Source organism: Coregonus clupeaformis, chromosome 7 (genome assembly GCF_020615455.1).
Source record: "Coregonus clupeaformis isolate EN_2021a chromosome 7, ASM2061545v1, whole genome shotgun sequence".
Classification (NCBI taxonomy): Eukaryota; Metazoa; Chordata; class Actinopteri; order Salmoniformes; family Salmonidae; genus Coregonus; species Coregonus clupeaformis.
In genome coordinates this window covers 20,106,676-20,126,996 of record NC_059198.1, presented here as the reverse complement: position 1 = coordinate 20,126,996, position 20,321 = coordinate 20,106,676, and the positions used below count along the sequence as shown (strand labels likewise).

Genomic DNA, 20,321 nt, shown 5'->3' with positions numbered 1-20,321 from the left:
TACTAAGTACAGGCAGCAAACTGATTGGACAGCTGTTAGAGCCAGCAAAGGGTGCTTTATTATTTTTAGGTAGTGGAATTACTTTAGCTCCCTTCCACACCTGTGGACACGCACTCCTTTAGGCTTTGGTTAAATATATAGCAAATAGGGGTGGCAATACAGTCTGCTACCATTCTCCATAGTTTCCCATTAAGGTTTTCTATACCTGGTATTTTATACAAAAATATATGATGGTTCACTGTTCAATGTCCTTTCACTTCAGAGTTGCTCCACTTTACTAGTGAAATTCATTGAAATGATTGGCAATATCAAATAAAATTCTATTCGACACATGCGCCGAATACAACAGGTGTAGACCTTACCGTGAAATGTTTACTTACAAGCACTTAACCAACAATGCAGTTAAGAAAATAGAGTTAAGAAAATATTTACTAAATAAACTAAAGTAATACAAATAAAAAAATAAAAAGTACAATAAAATAACAATGAGGCTATATACAAGGGGTACCAGTACCGAGTAAATGTGTGGGGGTACAGGTTAGTCGAGGTAATTTGTACATGTAGGTAGTGGTAAAGTTACTATGCATAGATGATAAATAGTCCGGGTGGCCATTTGATTAATTGTTCAGCAGTAGAAGCTGTTAAGGAGCCTTTTGGACCTAGACTTGGCGCTCCGGTAACGCTTGCCGTGCGGTAGCAGAGAGAACAATCTACAGTGGGGGAAAAAAGTATTTAGTCAGCCACCAATTGTGCAAGTTCTCCCACTTAAGAAGATGAGAGAGGCCTGTAATTTTCATCATAGGTACACGTCAACTATGACAGACAAAATGAGAAAAAAAAATCCAGAAAATCACATTGTAGGATTTTTTATGAATTTATTTGCAAATTATGGTGGAAAATAAGTATTTGGTCAATAACAAAAGTTTCTCAATACTTTGTTATATACCCTTTGTTGGCAATGACACAGGTCAAACGTTTTCTGTAAGTCTTCACAAGGTTTTCACACACTGTTGCTGGTATTTTGGCCCATTCCTCCATGCAGATCTCCTCTAGAGCAGTGATGTTTTGGGGCTGTCGCTGGGCAACACGGACTTTCAACTCCCTCCAAAGATTTTCTATGGGGTTGAGATCTGGAGACTGGCTAGGCCACTCCAGGACCTTGAAATGCTTCTTACGAAGCCACTCCTTCGTTGCCCGGGCGGTGTGTTTGGGATCATTGTCATGCTGAAAGACCCAGCCACGTTTCATCTTCAATGCCCTTGCTGATGGAAGGAGGTTTTCACTCAAAATCTCACGATACATGGCCCCATTCATTCTTTCCTTTACACGGATCAGTCGTCCTGGTCCCTTTGCAGAAAAACAGCCCCAACGCATGATGTTTCCACCCCCATGCTTCACAGTAGGTATTGTGTTCTTTGGATGCAACTCAGCATTCTTTGTCCTCCAAACACGATGAGTTGAGTTTTTACCAAAAAGTTCTATTTTGGTTTCATCTGACCATATGACATTCTCCCAATCCTCTTCTGGATCATCCAAATGCACTCTAGCAAACTTCAGACGGGCCTGGACATGTACTGGCTTAAGCAGGGAGACACGTCTGGCACTGCAGGATTTGAGTCCCTGGCGGCGTAGTGTGTTACTGATGGTAGGCTTTGTTACTTTGGTTCCAGCTCTCTGCAGGTCATTCACTAGGTCCCCCGTGTGGTTCTGGGATTTTTGCTCACCGTTCTTGTGATCATTTTGACCCCACGGGGTGAGATCTTGCATGGAGCCCCAGATCGAGGGAGATTATCAGTGGTCTTGTATGTCTTCCATTTCCTAATAATTGCTCCCACAGTTGATTTCTTCAAATCAAGCTGCTTACCTATTGCAGATTCAGTCTTCCCAGCCTGGTGCAGGTCTACAATTTTGTTTCTGGTGTCCTTTGACAGCTCTTTGGTCTTGGCCATAGTGGAGTTTGGAGTGTGACTGTTTGAGGTTGTGGACAGGTGTCTTTTATACTGATAACAAGTTCAAACAGGTGCCATTAATACAGGTAACGAGTGGAGAACAGAGGAGCCTCTTAAAGAAGAAGTTACAGGTCTGTGAGAGCCAGAAATCTTGCTTGTTTGTAGGTGACCAAATACTTATTTTCCACCATAATTTGCAAATAAATTCATTAAAAATCCTACAATGTGATTTTCTGGATTTTTTTTCCTCAATTTGTCTGTCATAGTTGACGTGTACCTATGATGAGAATTACAGGCCTCTCTCATCTTTTTAAGTGGGAGAACATGCACAATTGGTGGCTGACTAAATACTTATTTTCCCCACTGTATGACTTGGGTGACTGGAGTCTGACAAATGTTTTGGGCCTTCCTCTGACACCGCCTTGTATATAGGTCCTGGAAGGCAGGAAGCTTGGCCCCAGTGATGTACTGGGCCGTACGCACTACCCTCTGTAGCGCCTTACGGTCGGATGCCGAGTAGTTGCCATACCAGGCGGTGATGCAACCGGTCAGGATGCTCTCGATGATGCAGCTGTAGAACTTTGAGGATATGGGGACCCATGCCAGTCTCTTTTCAGTCTCCTGAGGGGCGGCCCGTCAGGAAGTCCAGGATCCAGTTGCAGAGGGAGGTGTTTAGTCCCAGGGTCCTTAGCTTAGTGATGAGCTTTGAGGGCACTATGGTGTTGAACGCTGAGCTGTAGTCAATGACCAGCATTCTCACATAGGTGTTCCTTTTGTCCAGTTGGGAAAGGGCAGTGTGGAGTGCGATTGCGTATTCTGTGGATCTGTTGGGGCGGTATGCGAATTGGAGTGGGTCTAGGGTTTCCGGAATGATGGCGTTGATGTGAGCCATGACCAGCCTTTCAAAGCACTTCATGGCTACCGACGTGAGTGCTACGGGGCGGTAGACATTTAGGCATGTTACCTTCACTTTCTTGGGCACAGGGAATATGGTGGTCTGCTTGAAACATGTAGGTATTACAGACTCAGTCAGGGAGAGGTTGAAAATGTCAGTGAAGACACTAGCCAGTTGATCAGCGCATGCTCGGAGTACACGTCCTGGTAACCCGTCTGGCCCCGTGGCCTTGTGAATGTTGACCTGTTTAAAAAGGTCTTGCTCACGTTGGCTACAGAGAGCGTGATCACACAGTTGTCCGGAACAGCTGGTGCTCACATGATAGTTCGTCTGAGGGCATAGCGAGATTTCTTATTAGCGTCTGGATTAGTTTCCCGCTCCTTGAAAGCGGCAGCTCTAGCCTTTAGCTCGGTGCGGATGTTGCCTGTAATCCATGGCTTCTGGTTGGGATATGTACATACGGTCACTGTGGGGACGACGTCGTCGATGCACTTACTGATTAAGCCGGTGACTGAGGTGGTATACTCCTCAATGCCATTGGATGAATCCTGGAACATATTCCAGTCTATGCCATTAAAACAGTCCTGTAGCGTGGCATCCGCGTCATCTGACCACTTCCGTATTGAGTGAGTCACTGTTACTTCCTGCTTTAGTTTTTGCTTGTAAGCAGGAATCAGGAGGATATAATTATGGTCAGATTGGCCAAATGGAGGGCGAGGGAGAGCTTTGTACGCATCTCTGTGTGTGGAGTAAAATGCGGTCTAGAGTTTTTTTTCCTCTGGTTGCACATTTCATTCTGGTAGAAATTAGGTAAAACTGATTTAAGTTTGCCTGCATTAAAGTCCCCGGTCACTAAGAGCGCCGCTTCTGGATGAGCATTTTCTTGTTTGCTTATGGCCTTACACAGCTGTTATTGACAAAGACACACACCCACACCCCTTGTCTTATCGGACGTAGCTCTTCTGTCCTGTCGATGCACGGAAAACCCAGGCAACTGTATATTATCCGCGTCATCGTTCAGCCACGACTCGGTGAAACATAAGATATTACAGTTAATGTCCCGTTGGTAGGATAGTCTCAAACGGAGCTCATCCAGCTTATTCTCCAGTGATTGCACGTTGGCCAATAGAACGGATGGTAGAGAGCGGGTTACCCACTCACTGACGAATTCTCACAAGGCACCCTGTTCTGCACCCCCTGTATTTCCTTATTTTCTTCATGCGAATGACGGGGATTTGGGCCTTGTTTGGGAGCAACATTATATCCTTCGTGTCAGACTCATTAAATAAAAAATATTTGTCCAGTTCGAGGTGAGTAATCGCTGTTCTGATATCCAGAAGTTATTTTCGGTCATAAGAGACGGTAGCATCAACATTATGTCCAAAATAAGTTACAAACAATGCGAAACACACAAAATAGCACAATTGGTTAGGAGCCCGTAAAACGTCAGCCATCCCCTCCGGCACCATTCTTCTTCAATATCGAAAGGTTTAATTATAAAATGACCCATCAACTTCAATGAATGATGGAGATTAATTGGATTCTGCTCATGATAACATTTAAGGTAGTCCAAAATATTTTTCCCATTGTGTTTTATCTCATTTATATTTGTTTGGTAATATGTCTTTGTCTTTTGGTTAAGTTTAGTCACAACATTTCTCAATTTACAGTATGTCAACCAACCAGCAGCCTGAGTTGTTGCCAACTTATGCTTCATTTCTTTGAACCATACAATCTTTTTTATCATCATCAATCCAGGGGGCTCTAACAGTTCGCACAGTTAGTTTCTTAACAGGTGCATGCTTGTCAACAATTGGCATGAATAATTGTACAAATACTTCCAGTGCTGCATCTGGATTCACTTCCTCATACACATCAGACCAGCATACATTTTTTACATCTTCAACAAAAGAATCCTGAGAAAACATGTTGTATGATCTGTTATAAATTACTTTAGGCCCAAACTTTGGCACTTTGCCTTCCCTTGTTATTGCCACAATGTTATAGTCACTACAGCCAATGGAAACAGATATTGCTTTGGAGCAAAACTCTGCAGCATTAGTGAAGATATGATCAATACAAGTGGATGTCACAGATCCAACACTATTGGTATGCACTCTAGTTGGTTGAGTGATAACCTGGGTCATATTACAGGCATTAGTCACAGAAGCTTCCCTCTTGAGATGACAGCTAGTTGCTAACCAGTCAATGTTCAGGTCACCCAGAAAATAGAACTCTTAACATTATCAAGCATTGCACACATATTACCCCAATACTGACTGTTCGCACTTGGTGGCCTATAGCAGCACCCCAAAAGAAGAGGCTTTAGATGTGGCAGGTTAACTTGCAACCACAACACTTCAACAACATTTGACATGAGATCCTCTAAGCTTTACAGGAATATGTCACTGAACATATACAGCAACACCTCCCCCATAGGCATTCCTGTTTTTTCTGTAGATATTATATCCCTGTATTGCTACTCCTGTATTATCAAAGGAATTATCTAAGTGAGTTTCAGAGATGGCCAGTATATGAATGTTACCTGATGTTCGCAAGTTAGATTTCATTAACCTTATTTGTAAAGCTATGGGCTATTCTTAGCCCTTTCTTGGTAGCTTATTGGAGACATACATAATATGGAGACTAAATAAATAAGACTGTGTCTGAGATGTTGGGTTGAAGCTACTGACCCGGAGGCTTGGCGCTCTCATTCCTCCAAGGCTTTTGAGAGGGAGGGTGGACAATGAGCCTGTTGTAGCGGAGGTAAGTAATGTTCCCATGCTCTCTGGCAGCTTTCATAGCTGGGATAAGTTCTTTCTGCCTCTGGCGCACAGCTTCAGATACGTTTTCCAGACCTGTGGGCAAGCTCCATCTCAATCTACGTATGATCCATCTGCAGCTTTTCAGTGATAATTTCTTACTTTCTCGTCAGACTCGGCCCAGTTCTCATGTGGAGACTCTGGTATGCCATCCACAACGATGTTATTCCTCCTGGATTGTCCCTCTAGATAGTCTGTTTCCCCAGTCATTGTTAATCATGATTCACAGACTGCTGATGTCATCTTGAGAGGACTTACAGTTTGTCATCTTGCTGCATGACTCTTTCAGGACATCCACCTCTACCTGGGAGAACTGCAAACTGTTCTTAAGGTACTTACATTTTGATTGGTCGTTAGTTGTTGGTTTTGGGTTGAAAGGTTACACCTTCAGATGTTATAAATTGAATGAAATGCCTTTGTTCTCTCTTATCCTGTTTCCAAACCATGGAGGAAGGTTGTATGATCAATTCTCATTCCCTAGGCTTCCAGGCCTCTGGGCTAGTAAGCATCTCTTTGTTCATGCTTTGTCCTGTAAGTTAACCTTAGGATCTATATGCTTAGAATAATGCCTTGTAATGCTTGTTAATGCTTTATGCCTTGCATGTGAATCCATTCTTTGTACAATGTTAATTAAATATCTGCCTTTGATATAGACCAATTCTTAATAGTCAACGTCAACTCATTGCATAATGCTTGCTTGTATATTTTTATATATTTATGGAGTCAGATACAAATGTTAATAGGCTAATTCCTTAGTCTTATTACGAGTCGCATGTTATGTATATATAATATACTGTATAAAAACATATCAAATATTACTGCCCACTATAGCGGTCTCAGCCACAATGGCTAACTGCATCGCGGGCTGTGTTCAAGCTTTAAAAGAAACCTTGCTAGCTAGTTAACAGCTAGCTAGCTGCTACACCAAGCAGCTCTTCATTCTAACTTTTGGTAGGCAGGATCCCTGGACAGATATAGTGGTCGCAGCAACTGAGGCTAAATGCGTTGCAGGATCAAAATTAAAAAAGGTAACTAGTAACCAAACTTTTTCAATAGAACAATTTTTCAGATACTTTTAAAACATCAAACCGACCTCTCCCTCTTTACGCTTTCAACAACTGACGTTCAACCTTCAAAAGCGTTGCATAAATGGATGAACAACTTAAATGAACGGATTATATGCTTCAAGAGATGTCTAATAATAAAAAAGGCCATGAGAAACTAAATCCAATAGGCCATGATGACAACGGCATATGTGCCAAATAGCCTACATGGCTGTGCCTTATTAGTTCTGCAGGTAAACATTGCGACAATATTAAGCAAGCATAACTTCAAATTATCTTATACACATACACTCAAGTAAGCTAATCGTAAACAATTCTATAATATAAAAGTGACATTACAGAATATCAAGAGATATATAATCCTTTTCTATTGTGTCAGATTATTTTAATTTACCTGCATGCCCATATGTAGAGGCACCATTGGGAGCCTCAGGTCATTCATTCGTCCTCTTCCTCCACCGAAGTCTCCCATCCCAAATCCGGGGAACCTCCCTCTTAATCCTCGACCTCTGAATCCTCCTCTATCTCCTCCTCCTCTTCCTCCTCGGCCCCCAAAGCGGCCCTGCTTCCTCTGGCGCTCCTTCTCCTCAAACTCCATCAGGTCTGCTTTGGCCTCTTCAGACAGCTCTGGTGGGCAAAACACAATCACCACGAGGTGAACATTAGAACATTCAAATACAACCCATTCAGTAAGACTTGCTCAAACTGCACTTGAGCATTTTCTTTTGATCCAAATTGTGTAGGTGCATGAGTTAAACTTGAAATGCCCTTCAACCATAAGCAACGCAACCAAACAAAGCACAAAATCTATTACAGTTTATATAACACTGCATAAAAATAATAAAATGTACCTAATGTTTCAGGAATGTTTCTTCTTTTGGTTGCTGCATCCGCCAGACGCACAACACCAGACGTGACATCCTTACGCTCTGTTTTGAACCGCAACCGGCCAGACTCTCCATCATCGTCTTCCTCTTCATCCTCGTCTTCCTCCTCCTTCACTTCTTCCTTTGGCTCTGGTTCATTCTCAGCCTTTGGAAATATAGGAATCATCTTAGCCATCAATTATGAACAACCCATTAGATACAGCTAACTGCCAAAATAATGGAAACACTTGAGGGAAAATTAGGGATACAAAGTATATTGAAAGCAGGTGCATCCACACAGGTGTAGTTCCTGAGTTAATTAAACAATTAACATCCCATCATGTTTAGGCTCATGTATACAAATGCTGGGCAGGCCATTAATTTCGCGCAATATTATTATTTTAGGAAGAAAATGCCCCCATCCACAAGGCAGGAGTGGTTACTGAATGGGTTGATGAGCATGAAAATAATGTAAACCATATGCCATGGCCGTCTCAGCGTTCTCCACCACCATCAACAAAACACCAAATTATGGAATTTCTCATGGAAGAATGGTGTTGCATCTACTGTTGTCACGATACCAACACTTTACTAACGATACGATACCAGGCCAAGTATCACGGTACCATGGGGTAAAAAATATATATATATCAGTGGCCTAGCGTCCTGCTCGCCCCATCCCCCCATCATGCATATGTACTACACAAAATGAAAGTCTCACTGAAAGTCACTCTTCTACTCAATACAACATTGAATTTAACTTCACACTGTTCAGTGTATAATAGAATACTGCATAGAGCTGATTGCTCATATTTGCAAAGGCGTACCTGGGATTTGGCTGGAGGAATGGGAGGAAGGAATATATTAATACACATACATAATGACCTGCATGTCATTGTGGCACTAAGGGGAAAACAGACACACACACCCTCCCTCACACATCATCTCCCTTGCTCTCATAAACTCACCACTCTCTCTCTCCCACAAACACACACTGCTCCCAACTTTTACATTTACATTACGCACCAAACAGAATTTATAGGAGCACCAGAAAGAAATTGATTTGTAATATAGTTTAGACCTATATGAATCCTACCTTTGAAGCACATCTCATGAGTAGCAGACCCTTTTCCTTTCTTCCTGTGCCAATCAAATTTTCCTAAACCTACAGTCAAGTTACCAGGTTGTTAGCTAGCTAGGTAACATGACTGAACGTCGTTTGTTATCAAACCAATAATTAGCGACCAGGGATTAGTTTAGAAACGGCCCACGACATGGTTTGTGAAATTATATAAAATGTGCGCGAATCCCGATAGAAAAAAAAGGCATCTCTGGTAATATGGGTCATATTATTTTTTACCATTTAGGCTAGTTTTCTTTGCTGTAAAGCTGCAAGCATGCCTGTCCATTTTTCCTCTGGCATTCAGAGGCTGCATGAAGGTGATCTTGCAAAGTCTAATCAGACTGACCTTTGCTCTTGGTTATAACAGGTGATGAAATTATAAAATATATCAACATTGCTCACTGAGCGCGCTGCTCCAATGTAACAAATGTACAAATCTAACAACCGAACACTCATCTGGGTCTGCATCCCGCTCGCCATCACGGCTAAATTAAACTGAACAAAAATATAAAACGCAACATGTAAAGTGTTGGTCCCATGTTTCATGAGCTAAAATAAAAGATCCCAGAAAGTGTTCATAAGCATAAAAAGCTTAATTTCTTTCAAATGTTGTGCTTACATTTGTTTACATCCCTGTTAGTGAGAATTTCTCCTTTGCCAAGATAATCCATCCACCTGACAGGTGTTGCATATCAAGAAGCTGATTAAACTGCATGATCATTACACGTGTACCTTGTGCTGGGGACAATAAAAGGCCACTCGAAAATGTCACAACACAATGCCACAAATGTCTCAAGTTCAGGGAGCGTGCAATTGGCATGCTGACTGCAGGAATGTCCACCACAGCTGTTGACAGAGAATTGAATGTTCATTTCTCTACCATAAGCCGCCTCCAAAAATCTTTTTAGAGAATTTGGCAGTAAGTCCAACCGGCCTCACAACCGCAGACTACGTGTAACCACGCCATGCCAGGACATACACATCTGGCTACTTCATCTGAGGAATCGTCTGAGACCAGCCATCCGGACAGCTGATGAAACTGTGGGTCTTCACAAAAAGATTTTCTGCACAAACTGCCAGAAACTGTCTCAGGGAAGCTCATCTGTGTGCTCGTCGTCCTCACAAGGTTCTTGAACTGACTGCAGTTCGGGGTTGTAACCGACTTCAGTGGGCAAATGCTCACCTTCGATGGCCACTCTCACGCTGGAGAAGTGTGCTCTTCATGGATGTTGTGAACAGAGTGCCCTATGGTGGCGGTGGGGTTATGGTATGGGCAGGCATAAGCTATGGACAACGAACACAATTGCATTTTATCGATGGCAATTTGAATGCACAGAAATACCGTAACGAGATCATGAGGACCATTGTCGTGCCATTTATCCGCTGCCATCACCTCTCAGCATGATAATGCACGGCCCCATGTCGCAAGATCTGTACACAATTCCTGGAAGCTGAAAATGTCCCAGTTCTTCCATGGCCTGCATACTCACCATACATGTCACCATTGAGCATGTTTGGGATGCTCTGGATCGACGTGTACGACAGCGTGTTCCAGTTCACGCCAATATCCAGAAACTTCACACAGCCATTGAAGAGGAGTGGGACAACATTCCACAGGCCACAATCAAACAGCCTGATCAACTCTATGCGAAGGAGATGTGGCGCGCTGCATGAGGCAAATGGCAGTCACACCAGATACTGACAGGTTCTGATCCACGCCCCTACTTTTTTTTTTAAAGGTATCTGTGACCAACAGATGCATATCTGAATTCTGTGAAGTCATGTGAAATCCATAAATTAGGGACTAATGAATTTATTATTTTAATTGACTGATTTCTTTATATGAACGGTAACTCAGTAAAATCTTTGAAATTGTTTGAGGTTGCGTTCATATTTTTTTTCCATGTATATTTGAAAAGCTGATGGAGGAATATATGCGCATGAAGAGCAGACGGAGAGAAACAGGTGAGTGAGGGCTGGTACGGGATGTGGCTGGCTGATTACAGCTGCCACACGTGATATGCACATGAAAGTGAAGTGGATATTATTGGCCGTGCCCATACAAGAGACTAGTGGCTATTGCTTGAATTCAACAGAATTTATAAACTGTCTTTATAATAATAATAATATGCCATTTAGCAGACGCTTTTATCCAAAGCGACTTACAGTCATGTGTGCATACATTTTTTGTGTATGGGTGGTCCCGGGGATCGAACCCACTACCCTGGCGTTACAACCGCCGTGCTCTACCAGCTGAGCTACAGAGGACCACCTTTAAAAACATTTCATAACAGGCACCAGCAGGTTCTGAAAAATATGGTAGTATCATATGAAACGGTACCAAAAAAAGATTGGTATCGGAAGTATCATGACGTTTTGGTATTGTGATATTACCGCGTTACCGGTATACCATGCAACACTAGTCGCATCCCTCCAATAGAGTTCCAGACAATCTAATAAATAATATAGATTTCAGTTGTTCAAATAGACAAGTACCATTCTTTAAATAATCATAACAATCTAACAATTATTAGATCAGAGAAGCCAAAAAATTGGATCAGAGAAGCAAACATTGGAATAATATTCAAAATCTATTTTTCATGTACATAAATAAAAAAGCCTCCATGTCAAAGTGTAGGTGATATGCATACAGGCTACAGCCTCATGTCCAAACCGATGCTGACATGAGGGAGGCCCAGAAAATGTAGCCAAACTTTAATGAGATTTTTAATTACATAAATATAGGCTAAACGCCAGTCATGTTTGACAAATATAATGAAGGATAATTAACATTAACGTCTAAATGGTCACAAGACCAGAGAGTGAAGGACAGTGCCTGTTGCGCACCACACATCACCCACATTGAATCTGAGCGGAGGCTGTCAGCATTTAGAAAATTATTTAACCATGAACTTAATTGTTTAAAACCTGGACATTTTATATCATTTTATGAAGTACGTCTGACAGTGCTTTCAGAAAGTATTCACACCCCTTGACTTTTTCCACATTTAGTTGTGTTACAGTCTGAATTTAAAATGGTTTCAATTTAGATGTTTTTGTCACTGGCCTACACACAACATTCCAAAGTGGAATTATGTTTTAGGAAATGTTTTACAAATCAAAAATGAAAAGCTGAAATGTCTTGAGTGAATAAGTATTCAACCCCTTTGTTATGAAAAGACAAAATAAGTTCAGGAGTAGAAATTTGCTGAACAACTTACATAATACATTGCATGTGCGCAATAATAGTGTTTAACATGATTTTTTAATGACTACCTCATCTCTGTACCCCACACATACAGATAATTGTAAGGTTCCTCAGACGAGCAGTGAATTTCAAACACGGATTCAACCATTGACCAGGAAGGTATTCCAATGCCTCGCAAAGAAGAGGACCTATTGTTAGATGGGTAAAACATTTTTTAAGCAGACACTGAATATCGCTTGGAGCATGGTTATTAATTACACTTTATATGATGTATCACTACAAAGATACAGGCATCCTTCCTAACTCGGTTGCCGGAGAGGAAGCAAACCGCTCAGGGACTTCACCATGAGGCCAAATGGTGACTTTAAAACAGTTTAATGGCTGTGATAGGAGAAAACTGAGGATGGATCAACAACATTGTAGTTACTCCACAATACTAACATACAGAGTGAAAAGAAGGAAGCCTATACTGAATTTTAAAAAATGGAAAATATGCATCCTCTTTGCAACAATGTGGCAAAGCAATTAACTTTTTGTCCTGAATACAAAGTGTTGTGTTTTATTGGATTTGCCCCAAACATATTACTGAGTACCACTCTCCATATTTTCAAGCATAGTGGTGGCTGCATCATTACATTAAAATTGTAGTCATTTAGCAGACGCTCTTATCCAGAGCGACTTACAGTTAGTGAGTGCATACATTTTTTTTTTTTTCATACTGGTCCCCTGTGGGAAACGAACCCACAACCCTGGCGTTGCAAATGCCATGCTCTACCAACTGAGCTACACGGGACTTGTTATGGGTATGCTTGTAATTGTTAAGGACTGGGGAGTTTTTCAGGATAACAAAATAAATGTAATGGAGCTAAGCACAGGCAAAATCCTAAAGGAAAAACTTGGTTCAATCTGCTTTCCACCAGACACTGGGAGATGAATTCACCTTTCAGCAGGACTATAACCTAAAACACAAGGCGAAATCTACACAGCAGTTGCTTACCAAGAAGACAGTGAATTTGGCCGAGTTACAGTTTGGACCTAAATCTGCTTGAAAATCTATGACAAGGCTTGAAAATGGTTGTCTAACAACGATCAACAACCAATTTGACAGATCGTGAAGAATTTTGAAAATAATAAATGGGCAAATATTGTACAATCCAGGTGTGCAAAGCTCTTAGAGACTTGTGTGAATACTTATGTAAATCATACAAAAATGTTTCCACTTTGTCATTAGGGGGTATTGTGTGGATCTGTCGTCCCAGAGTCTGTTTTGAACCGTAGACATATTTTTTTGGGTTGTAATTATAATGTTGCAATATTTTATAGGCTACCAAGGGTGGCAAACTATCCTCCAAGAGAGCCTTAAAGGGGCAGTGTTGTATCTTGAGACAAGCTTGAATATAAGAAGCCAATAGGCAGAGTGTAGCCTTTTATCTTGCATCATACAATGATGTAAAAATGGTGTTACAGACCTTTTTTTTTGGGGGGACAAGTTATTATAAAATTATTATTAAAGTCCTACTTGTCCAAAGGACAACTGGCTAAAAATGTTAAGTCCTGTATAGGGAATATATAGGGAATAGGGTGCCATTTAGGATGCAACCAGTGAGTGAGGGAGACCCGTTCTGTTCATACCTCTGTGTCTGCGAGCTGAGAGACTTCCTCCTCCTCTCCCTCTGGGGCTTCCTGTTGCTCTGCCTGCTGTTCTCCACCTCCATAGCTTGGTGAGTAATCATCCACCTACAACAACAAGTGGAGAGATCCAGAGTCAATATTCAAAATAGGCTAAGTGTCATAGATGTATTGTACATTCTACCATCCTATTATGGCCCATATTTACTGTCAATGTTAGCAGGATATTAACACTGGCCTGAGATTACAGCCTGTGTGGGTTTAGCCTAACTTTATCCCCATGGAAATGATGTGAAAGGAATAATGGTTGAGCCAAAAATACTGGCGTGTTTCCTTTTAATGAAAATATTAACAGCGAGCATCAAGGAGAAAACATTGAAATGTTATGGGGGGGTTAGAAAGGGGGAGCCTCTTGAATTACCATAACAGTGGGAGCAGGCTTCATTACCAATTCCTGACAGCATTTGAAATTCTATGAGATGTAAATGTTTGACATGATATACAGAAATGTGGGGGGAGATAAAAACAACCTCTGGATCAGTGACGGTGAAAATATAATTGTGCTAGCTACTGCTTTATTGTCCCACTCTAGAAGTTCACGACTCAATGCCAGGAGGAACATCACACACACAGGAAGCTGACTACAGTTTCATGGTGCCGAAATCCGGGATTCCAGTTATACAATAATTCCGGTAATAACAAATGTTGGCTATCCAACGTGTACTTGATATACCATGTGGTCACAACTCGCGTAATTGCGCTAATTTCAAAGCACACTTTCAGTGAGAACCCACTAGGTGATTCATGACTGTCAAAAGACAGGTCACAGGACAGTGTTTGGTGTTCTGCACCATTAACCTGCCAACCCAAAACATAATATTGCAGACAAATACCCGTTGCAGCAGAAGGATAGACAGACTACCCAGAGGGAACAGAAAGGGCTTAATCCTTTAAACTGTTCCACATGTTACCTCTGAATACCACCGCAAACAGAAGTGTTAAGCCCAGGCAGTCGAGTGACTTTGTAAACATAGTTATTACAAACAATAGTGCTCTACGTACTCACTGGGGTTTTTCTAAGTAAGTATGAAGTAGAACTGTCCAACCCTACTTAGAATATCAAAGGCTTTATCTTTAGTGTGTAAAAAAAGTGATGTCTTGTCAGCCATCACACCTTAGTAAATAGGACTATTACAGACGTCACATGGATCTAGTCTTATCTTTTCCCCTCTTCACTCTTGGCTACGAGGTCTGGGAAAGAAATAAAGGAGGAAATTGCATCAATCATTTCAGGACTGTATGGGGTGTCCATAGGAAGGTCAATAATCTTTCCACCAATGTGAGATTTTATCAGATTGAGTCGAGTGCCCGATATAAAAGCCCCCCGCGTTAACCACTGCCGATTGGCAGTGCGTCTTCCTCGCACAAAGTGGCTCTTTAGCCAGACAAAGATACAGGGCCCAACGGCACCAAGCATCACAGCCGACAGACACCAGAGCATTACCTACTTACTGCCAAACAAGATGTCAGTGAAAGGAGAAATCAACTGGCGGAGAGTGATAATGAATCCCACCCCCACCTTCAACCCCTACCCAAAGCACATCCCCTTTAGCATCCACTGAATATATTTGATACGTGCCCCCTGAAACCCAAGACAGGGGAAGAAACGTTATAGTTTCAAGATACAATGGAGTAAAACAGAAAGAGGGGAGACGAGGACTCACTTGAAATTCATCGTCTAGAGGCTCATTGATTTGAATGTCTAACACTCCGTCGCCCCCAGCCTGTTCTCCTGAGTATTCCATTTGGCCGTCTGGCATCTCCATGTCATTGGGCTGGCTGTACTCGTCCACGTACTCTCCCCCCTCCTGCTGGTAGCCCCCCTCTACATCTCCTAGGTGTTCTGGGTAGTCTATGGGGTTCACCTGCTGGTCAAATTCGCATAGAGTAGCATTGAGGCTAACACCCTGGCCGCTGAAAGGCAAAAACATACAATTATAAACAAAGGACACTGTAGCTCAAAAATTGACACATCATGTCTAAAGGACTAAGTATGGAAATGCTATTAGCATGATCAGACAACGTGGATACAATGAACTTACATGTTTTGATCTTCTTCATCACTTTGTAGAAGGTCATCGTTCAATTCCTCATCTGACACTTCTGAGGGATTCTAAAAACAAGAAAAACAACCCAGAATGGATCAGTATGTTTTAGCTCATGTTGTTCATTCCTTGCACACCCAGGCTTTAAATGGCAAGGTCGACTATTGTACAACTACAGAATATCAACCAAAAGTGATATTATGATTGAATGTGTAGGCCTACACATGTTCAAATCGGATTGCTAATCACAGATTTTAAATAAATACTTGAATCAATAAAATAGTGAGTTTAAATAAACATGGGGGGGATCTCCTCCAGTCCAAAATGATGCTTTATTCCTATGTGTGAAGTCAATCTGAGCAGATTAAGATAATTTCTTTTTGCCTACTGTACTTGCTCCTGGTTCACATCAATAAATGCCCCTGTGGAGGAGCCCCCTGTCACAAGCCTACTGCAAAATTCAACATCACTGTGAATTCAATCTATGGGATCTAGGCTATTTCACCTATCCTACAGCTGGTAGGCTACATTAATAAATCCATGCATAATAGGTTAGCATGGCAGAGGCATCTATGAATGCTATGAAGGTAATCACAAACAGAAGCGATGGAGAGTTAGTCTTACCTTTTTGGCTGTCAGCCAATCCTCCTCGAGCAAATCACTCTCAAGATCACTTTAAGAGAAGAGATAAACCAAGTCAGCATAGCTCATTTTACAAAGCTAGGTATTGGTCTACTCTCTATGCACGTTTACAGCTAGTCTAGACAGGATTATTTAATGAAGCCTAAATTATCATTCTCATGAGCATGATAAGCAAATGCCAATGTTCCACAATATTTACACTAGGCCTGACTCTGCAAGGCCAGATACAAATGTTGTTCTCATAGGCTGCAGTCACTGTATCGTTCCTGGGTCATGTTCGGTTGGTCCCAAACAGGAGCAAGCACTTCAAATGTACCAAGTCAATTTCTCTCCTACTAGGTATTCTCATACAAATCTACATCATATTCAGATCATAAGCTCATTATATTGTTTCTTATATTGTTGTGAAAATGATTTAGTCTAAATTACAATAGTATACTTTTTGTATATATCGCCCAGCTCCATTCATGAACACACTTGGGAAAAATATGTGATGACATTGTCACAAGGTCTCCACAACAGAAAGTCTCTGCCTAAAATCTATTTTAGGACTATATTTTGTGCATGAGTTATGGGCTTCATAGATGGAGTAAGGAACTACTGTACTAGTATAACCTAATGTCAGAGGACATTAAAGGGAAAACGCATGCAAAACCTAGCCCTTGATCATGACTCTCAGTTCCATTACATTACAAATAAGAGTCATTGGACGAAGGCAACTTCTGTATGCGGGAGTTTTGTTTAGAGTCCCGACGCTAGGTCTGAACATTAACATGCATCGCTTGCGGTATGGTTTTGGAAGCATAAGGACCTTATCTTTCATATCTGCAGAAAATATTTTCTTTTTTAAAAACTTTTACAGGGTTAGTGTTCCCATTCGGCCATACAGCGCTTGTTTACGGAAAAACAGACGGAAGACAAGAGGCGACCGACCACCTGTGCTAATTAGCCATCTAGCATGCTCCGAACACCTGTGTGTAAGCATAACTCTGGAAGTGTAGCATAAGTGTAGTTGCGTCAGATGGATACACCCTTAGCTGTATGGATCTGTGCAAAACTGCTACAGTAAGTGTATTGTCAGTTGATAGAGCATGGCGTTTGCAACGCCAGGGTTGTGGGTTCGATTCCCACGGGGGCCAGTATAAAAATAAATAAATTATTCACTAACTGTAAGTCGCTCTGGATAAGAGCGTCTGCTAAATGACTAAAATGTAAATGTAAATGTAATGTAAATGTTTTTTTTATCACATTTTATTGGTCACATACACATATGTAGCAGATGTTATTGCGGATGTAGCGAAATGCTTGTGTTCCTAGCTCCAACTGTGCAGTAGTATCTAACAATTCACAACAATACATACAAATCTAAAGTAAAAGAATAGAATTAAGAAATATATAAATATTAGGACGAGCAATGTCAGAGTGGCATTGACTAAAATACAGTAGAATAGAATACAGTATATACATATGAAATGAGTAAAGAAGTATTCTTTCTCGCTGATGAAAGATAAGGGCCATACGTTTCGAAAGCCGTATCACAGGCATTGATTATTGATGTTTCTAAACGTTAAAACACAGCGGGGGGATTGTAGTTCACATGAGGCATCTGTGGGCGAAGCGAATGGCTGAGAACTGTAAGGAGAAGGCATAATGCTGCCTAGAGTTTGAGAGCTACAGTATGCCATGCGTGCATACACAAAAATGTAATGTAAATGTAAGTCGCTTTGGATAAAAGCGTCTGCTAAATGGCATATTATTATTATTATTACACCAAGCAGCAGAGATACCTGTCTAAATTATCATCTTCGCCTCTCCTCCTGCGTGATCTCTCTGCACCTGGCTTGTCATAATCTTCAAAGTCATAATCTGAAAACAAAAAGACAAGGCTCTGTTAACTTGTTTGCTGTCAGGGTCTTGGCAAATGATTAAGACGTGGGAAACCCGGTGTGAAAACTCAGGCCAATCAATAACATGAATTGATCAATTAGAGAAACGAAATCCCGCAATTGACAACCACTGTTGTTTCAATGAATGACTGATGTGGTCAGCTAACTAACTATAACAGCTTACTAAGCAACAAGGGTTTAGTATTTTTAATGATATTTAGGCTCTTTTAGATAGTTCAAAGCAATGAAAATGTAGCAACAAGCTAACGTTAGCCAACTGCAAGAAATGCAACGTTAGTTAGCTAACGGTAGCTAGTTGTTAGCTAAAAATATCAGCACACTAGACAACACGGTAACATGCACATTCAAACGTTGGAACTAAATACTACACAGAATGAACTTGTATCGTGTGACGCCTAGTCATAGTGTTTACAGATTAATTATCGTAGCTAGCTACATTTTAGGCCAATGCGGCCTATCTCATCTTGCTAGCAAACCAAACGTCTACCGAAATAATTGTGGTAACTATACCTCCGGGGATGTCCGCCATTACGCAAGACGGTTTCCTCAGTGTAGGCGAAATTCTATACAATTGAAGAATACATTGAAATCTTTACTATTTTGTGTTAAAATCAAGCTAATGCTACAGCTAACGTTGTTTACCACAATCCGCAGAGAATCAGAACATAACCATTGCAGAGTGAATGAGATCTGATGCATTCTGGGATAGAATAATGTTCTTCCTAAGCGCTGAACCAAAGTCAGTTTATCTTACCTACTACCTATCGATTTAATTTTTGTGTGTAGGATAAACCGATCTTAGATCTTTTGGTAAACCTCTGCAGTTCATGAGACCCAATAAGTATGCATGAGATCTAATTACATGTATGAATAATGCATGAAACTGTAAAAGTACACATATTTTCTTAATTAGAGTAGGAGATACCATAACATGAAATATAGCCTACAATACACTAGCTATTCAATATCAGTAATTTGGGTAACGTGGGGTAACTAAGAACAATGTCCAATTGCTGACACAAAAAAACAAAGTTTGGTAAAAAAATTAGGTATGTGGATGATGGTCATGCTTTAGGCAAACAAACTATGAAGGGAAATAAGTGGGTAGAGTTTACACTTTTTACAAAATGGCATTGCACGTCTCACTATTAATATCCTCACTATGATGAGATGTTGATGTAAGGTCCCTCTTACATGTCAGAGGAAAGCCCTGGAAATTATCAAAGACTCCAGTCACCCTAGTCATAGACTGTTCTCTCTGCTACCACACGGCAAGCGGTACTGGAGCGCCAAATCTAGGTCCAAAAGGCTTCTTAACAGCTTCTACCCCCAAGCCATAAGACTCCTGAAAGTGCTAATCATGGCTACCCGGACTATTTGCATTGCCCTCCCCCACCCCACCCCACCCCACCCCAACCCCCTCTTTTACACTGCTGCTACTTTGTTTATTATTTATGCATAGTCACTTTAACTCTACCCACATGTACATATTACCTCAATTACCTCGACTAACCTTGGGGTGGGGTGGGGGGGGCTGTTTACCCCACGTTACCCTTCTACCCCAATTTCCCATTCTTCTAAAATATTGTTTTTCTACCGAAGATATGGCACCTTTCAGTTTTCCAACATGCATATTGAATATATATTTTTCAATGCTATCAGGTTTCACTATTGCTTGATAGCATTATTGTGACTGATTAATATGCTTTCTCATCAAAACCATGCAGTAGCACCATCGATCTTGTCTTATTTTCTGTATCATGCTTAGTGCTGCGTTGAAGCATCCCATCAATTTAATTTGTGGTCTGACTGCATAGAGACTTTCCTCTGGGATTGTGATTTGGATAGGAAACGGACAATGCTTATCAGTCTCACTGGCAGCTTTAGGAATTAAGAGAGGGGAAATGTCACAAAAATACTTTGAGGATATTGGGTTTGTCACAATGATGTTGGAGTGGAATTGTGAATAAAAAGTGAAATATCCTTAACAAAGGACTCAGTCCCTTGGGAATAACTTGAGGTTATCAATCACTCTCAGATCTATACTATTTAGGTCAGTAACTGACTGGTGTAAACATGACCAATGTAAATAGATTGTATTTTACTTGATG

The 20,321-nt window shown here is 41.1% G+C and overlaps 1 protein-coding gene across 5 annotated transcripts in view; it reads right to left on the bottom strand.

The window, feature by feature from the left end:
• rbm33a (RNA binding motif protein 33a) overlaps window positions 1-18,875 on the bottom strand; it is a 44,891-nt gene extending 26,016 nt beyond the window's left edge. For all 5 annotated transcript variants that reach the window (XM_041881092.2, XM_041881095.2, XM_041881094.2 and 2 more), the window contains exons 1-8: window positions 18,721-18,875; window positions 18,091-18,169; window positions 16,286-16,334; window positions 15,659-15,729; window positions 15,281-15,530; window positions 13,560-13,664; window positions 7,582-7,762; window positions 7,125-7,357 (exon numbers count right to left, since the gene is read on the bottom strand). In XM_041881092.2, coding sequence (XP_041737026.2) covers window positions 7,125-7,357; window positions 7,582-7,762; window positions 13,560-13,664; window positions 15,281-15,530; window positions 15,659-15,729; window positions 16,286-16,334; window positions 18,091-18,169; window positions 18,721-18,739 — 987 coding nt within the window. In that variant the 5' untranslated portion in view covers window positions 18,740-18,875. The remainder of the gene's footprint in view (window positions 1-7,124; window positions 7,358-7,581; window positions 7,763-13,559; window positions 13,665-15,280; window positions 15,531-15,658; window positions 15,730-16,285; window positions 16,335-18,090; window positions 18,170-18,720) is intronic.
• Between the last annotated feature and the right edge of the window lie 1,446 nt (window positions 18,876-20,321).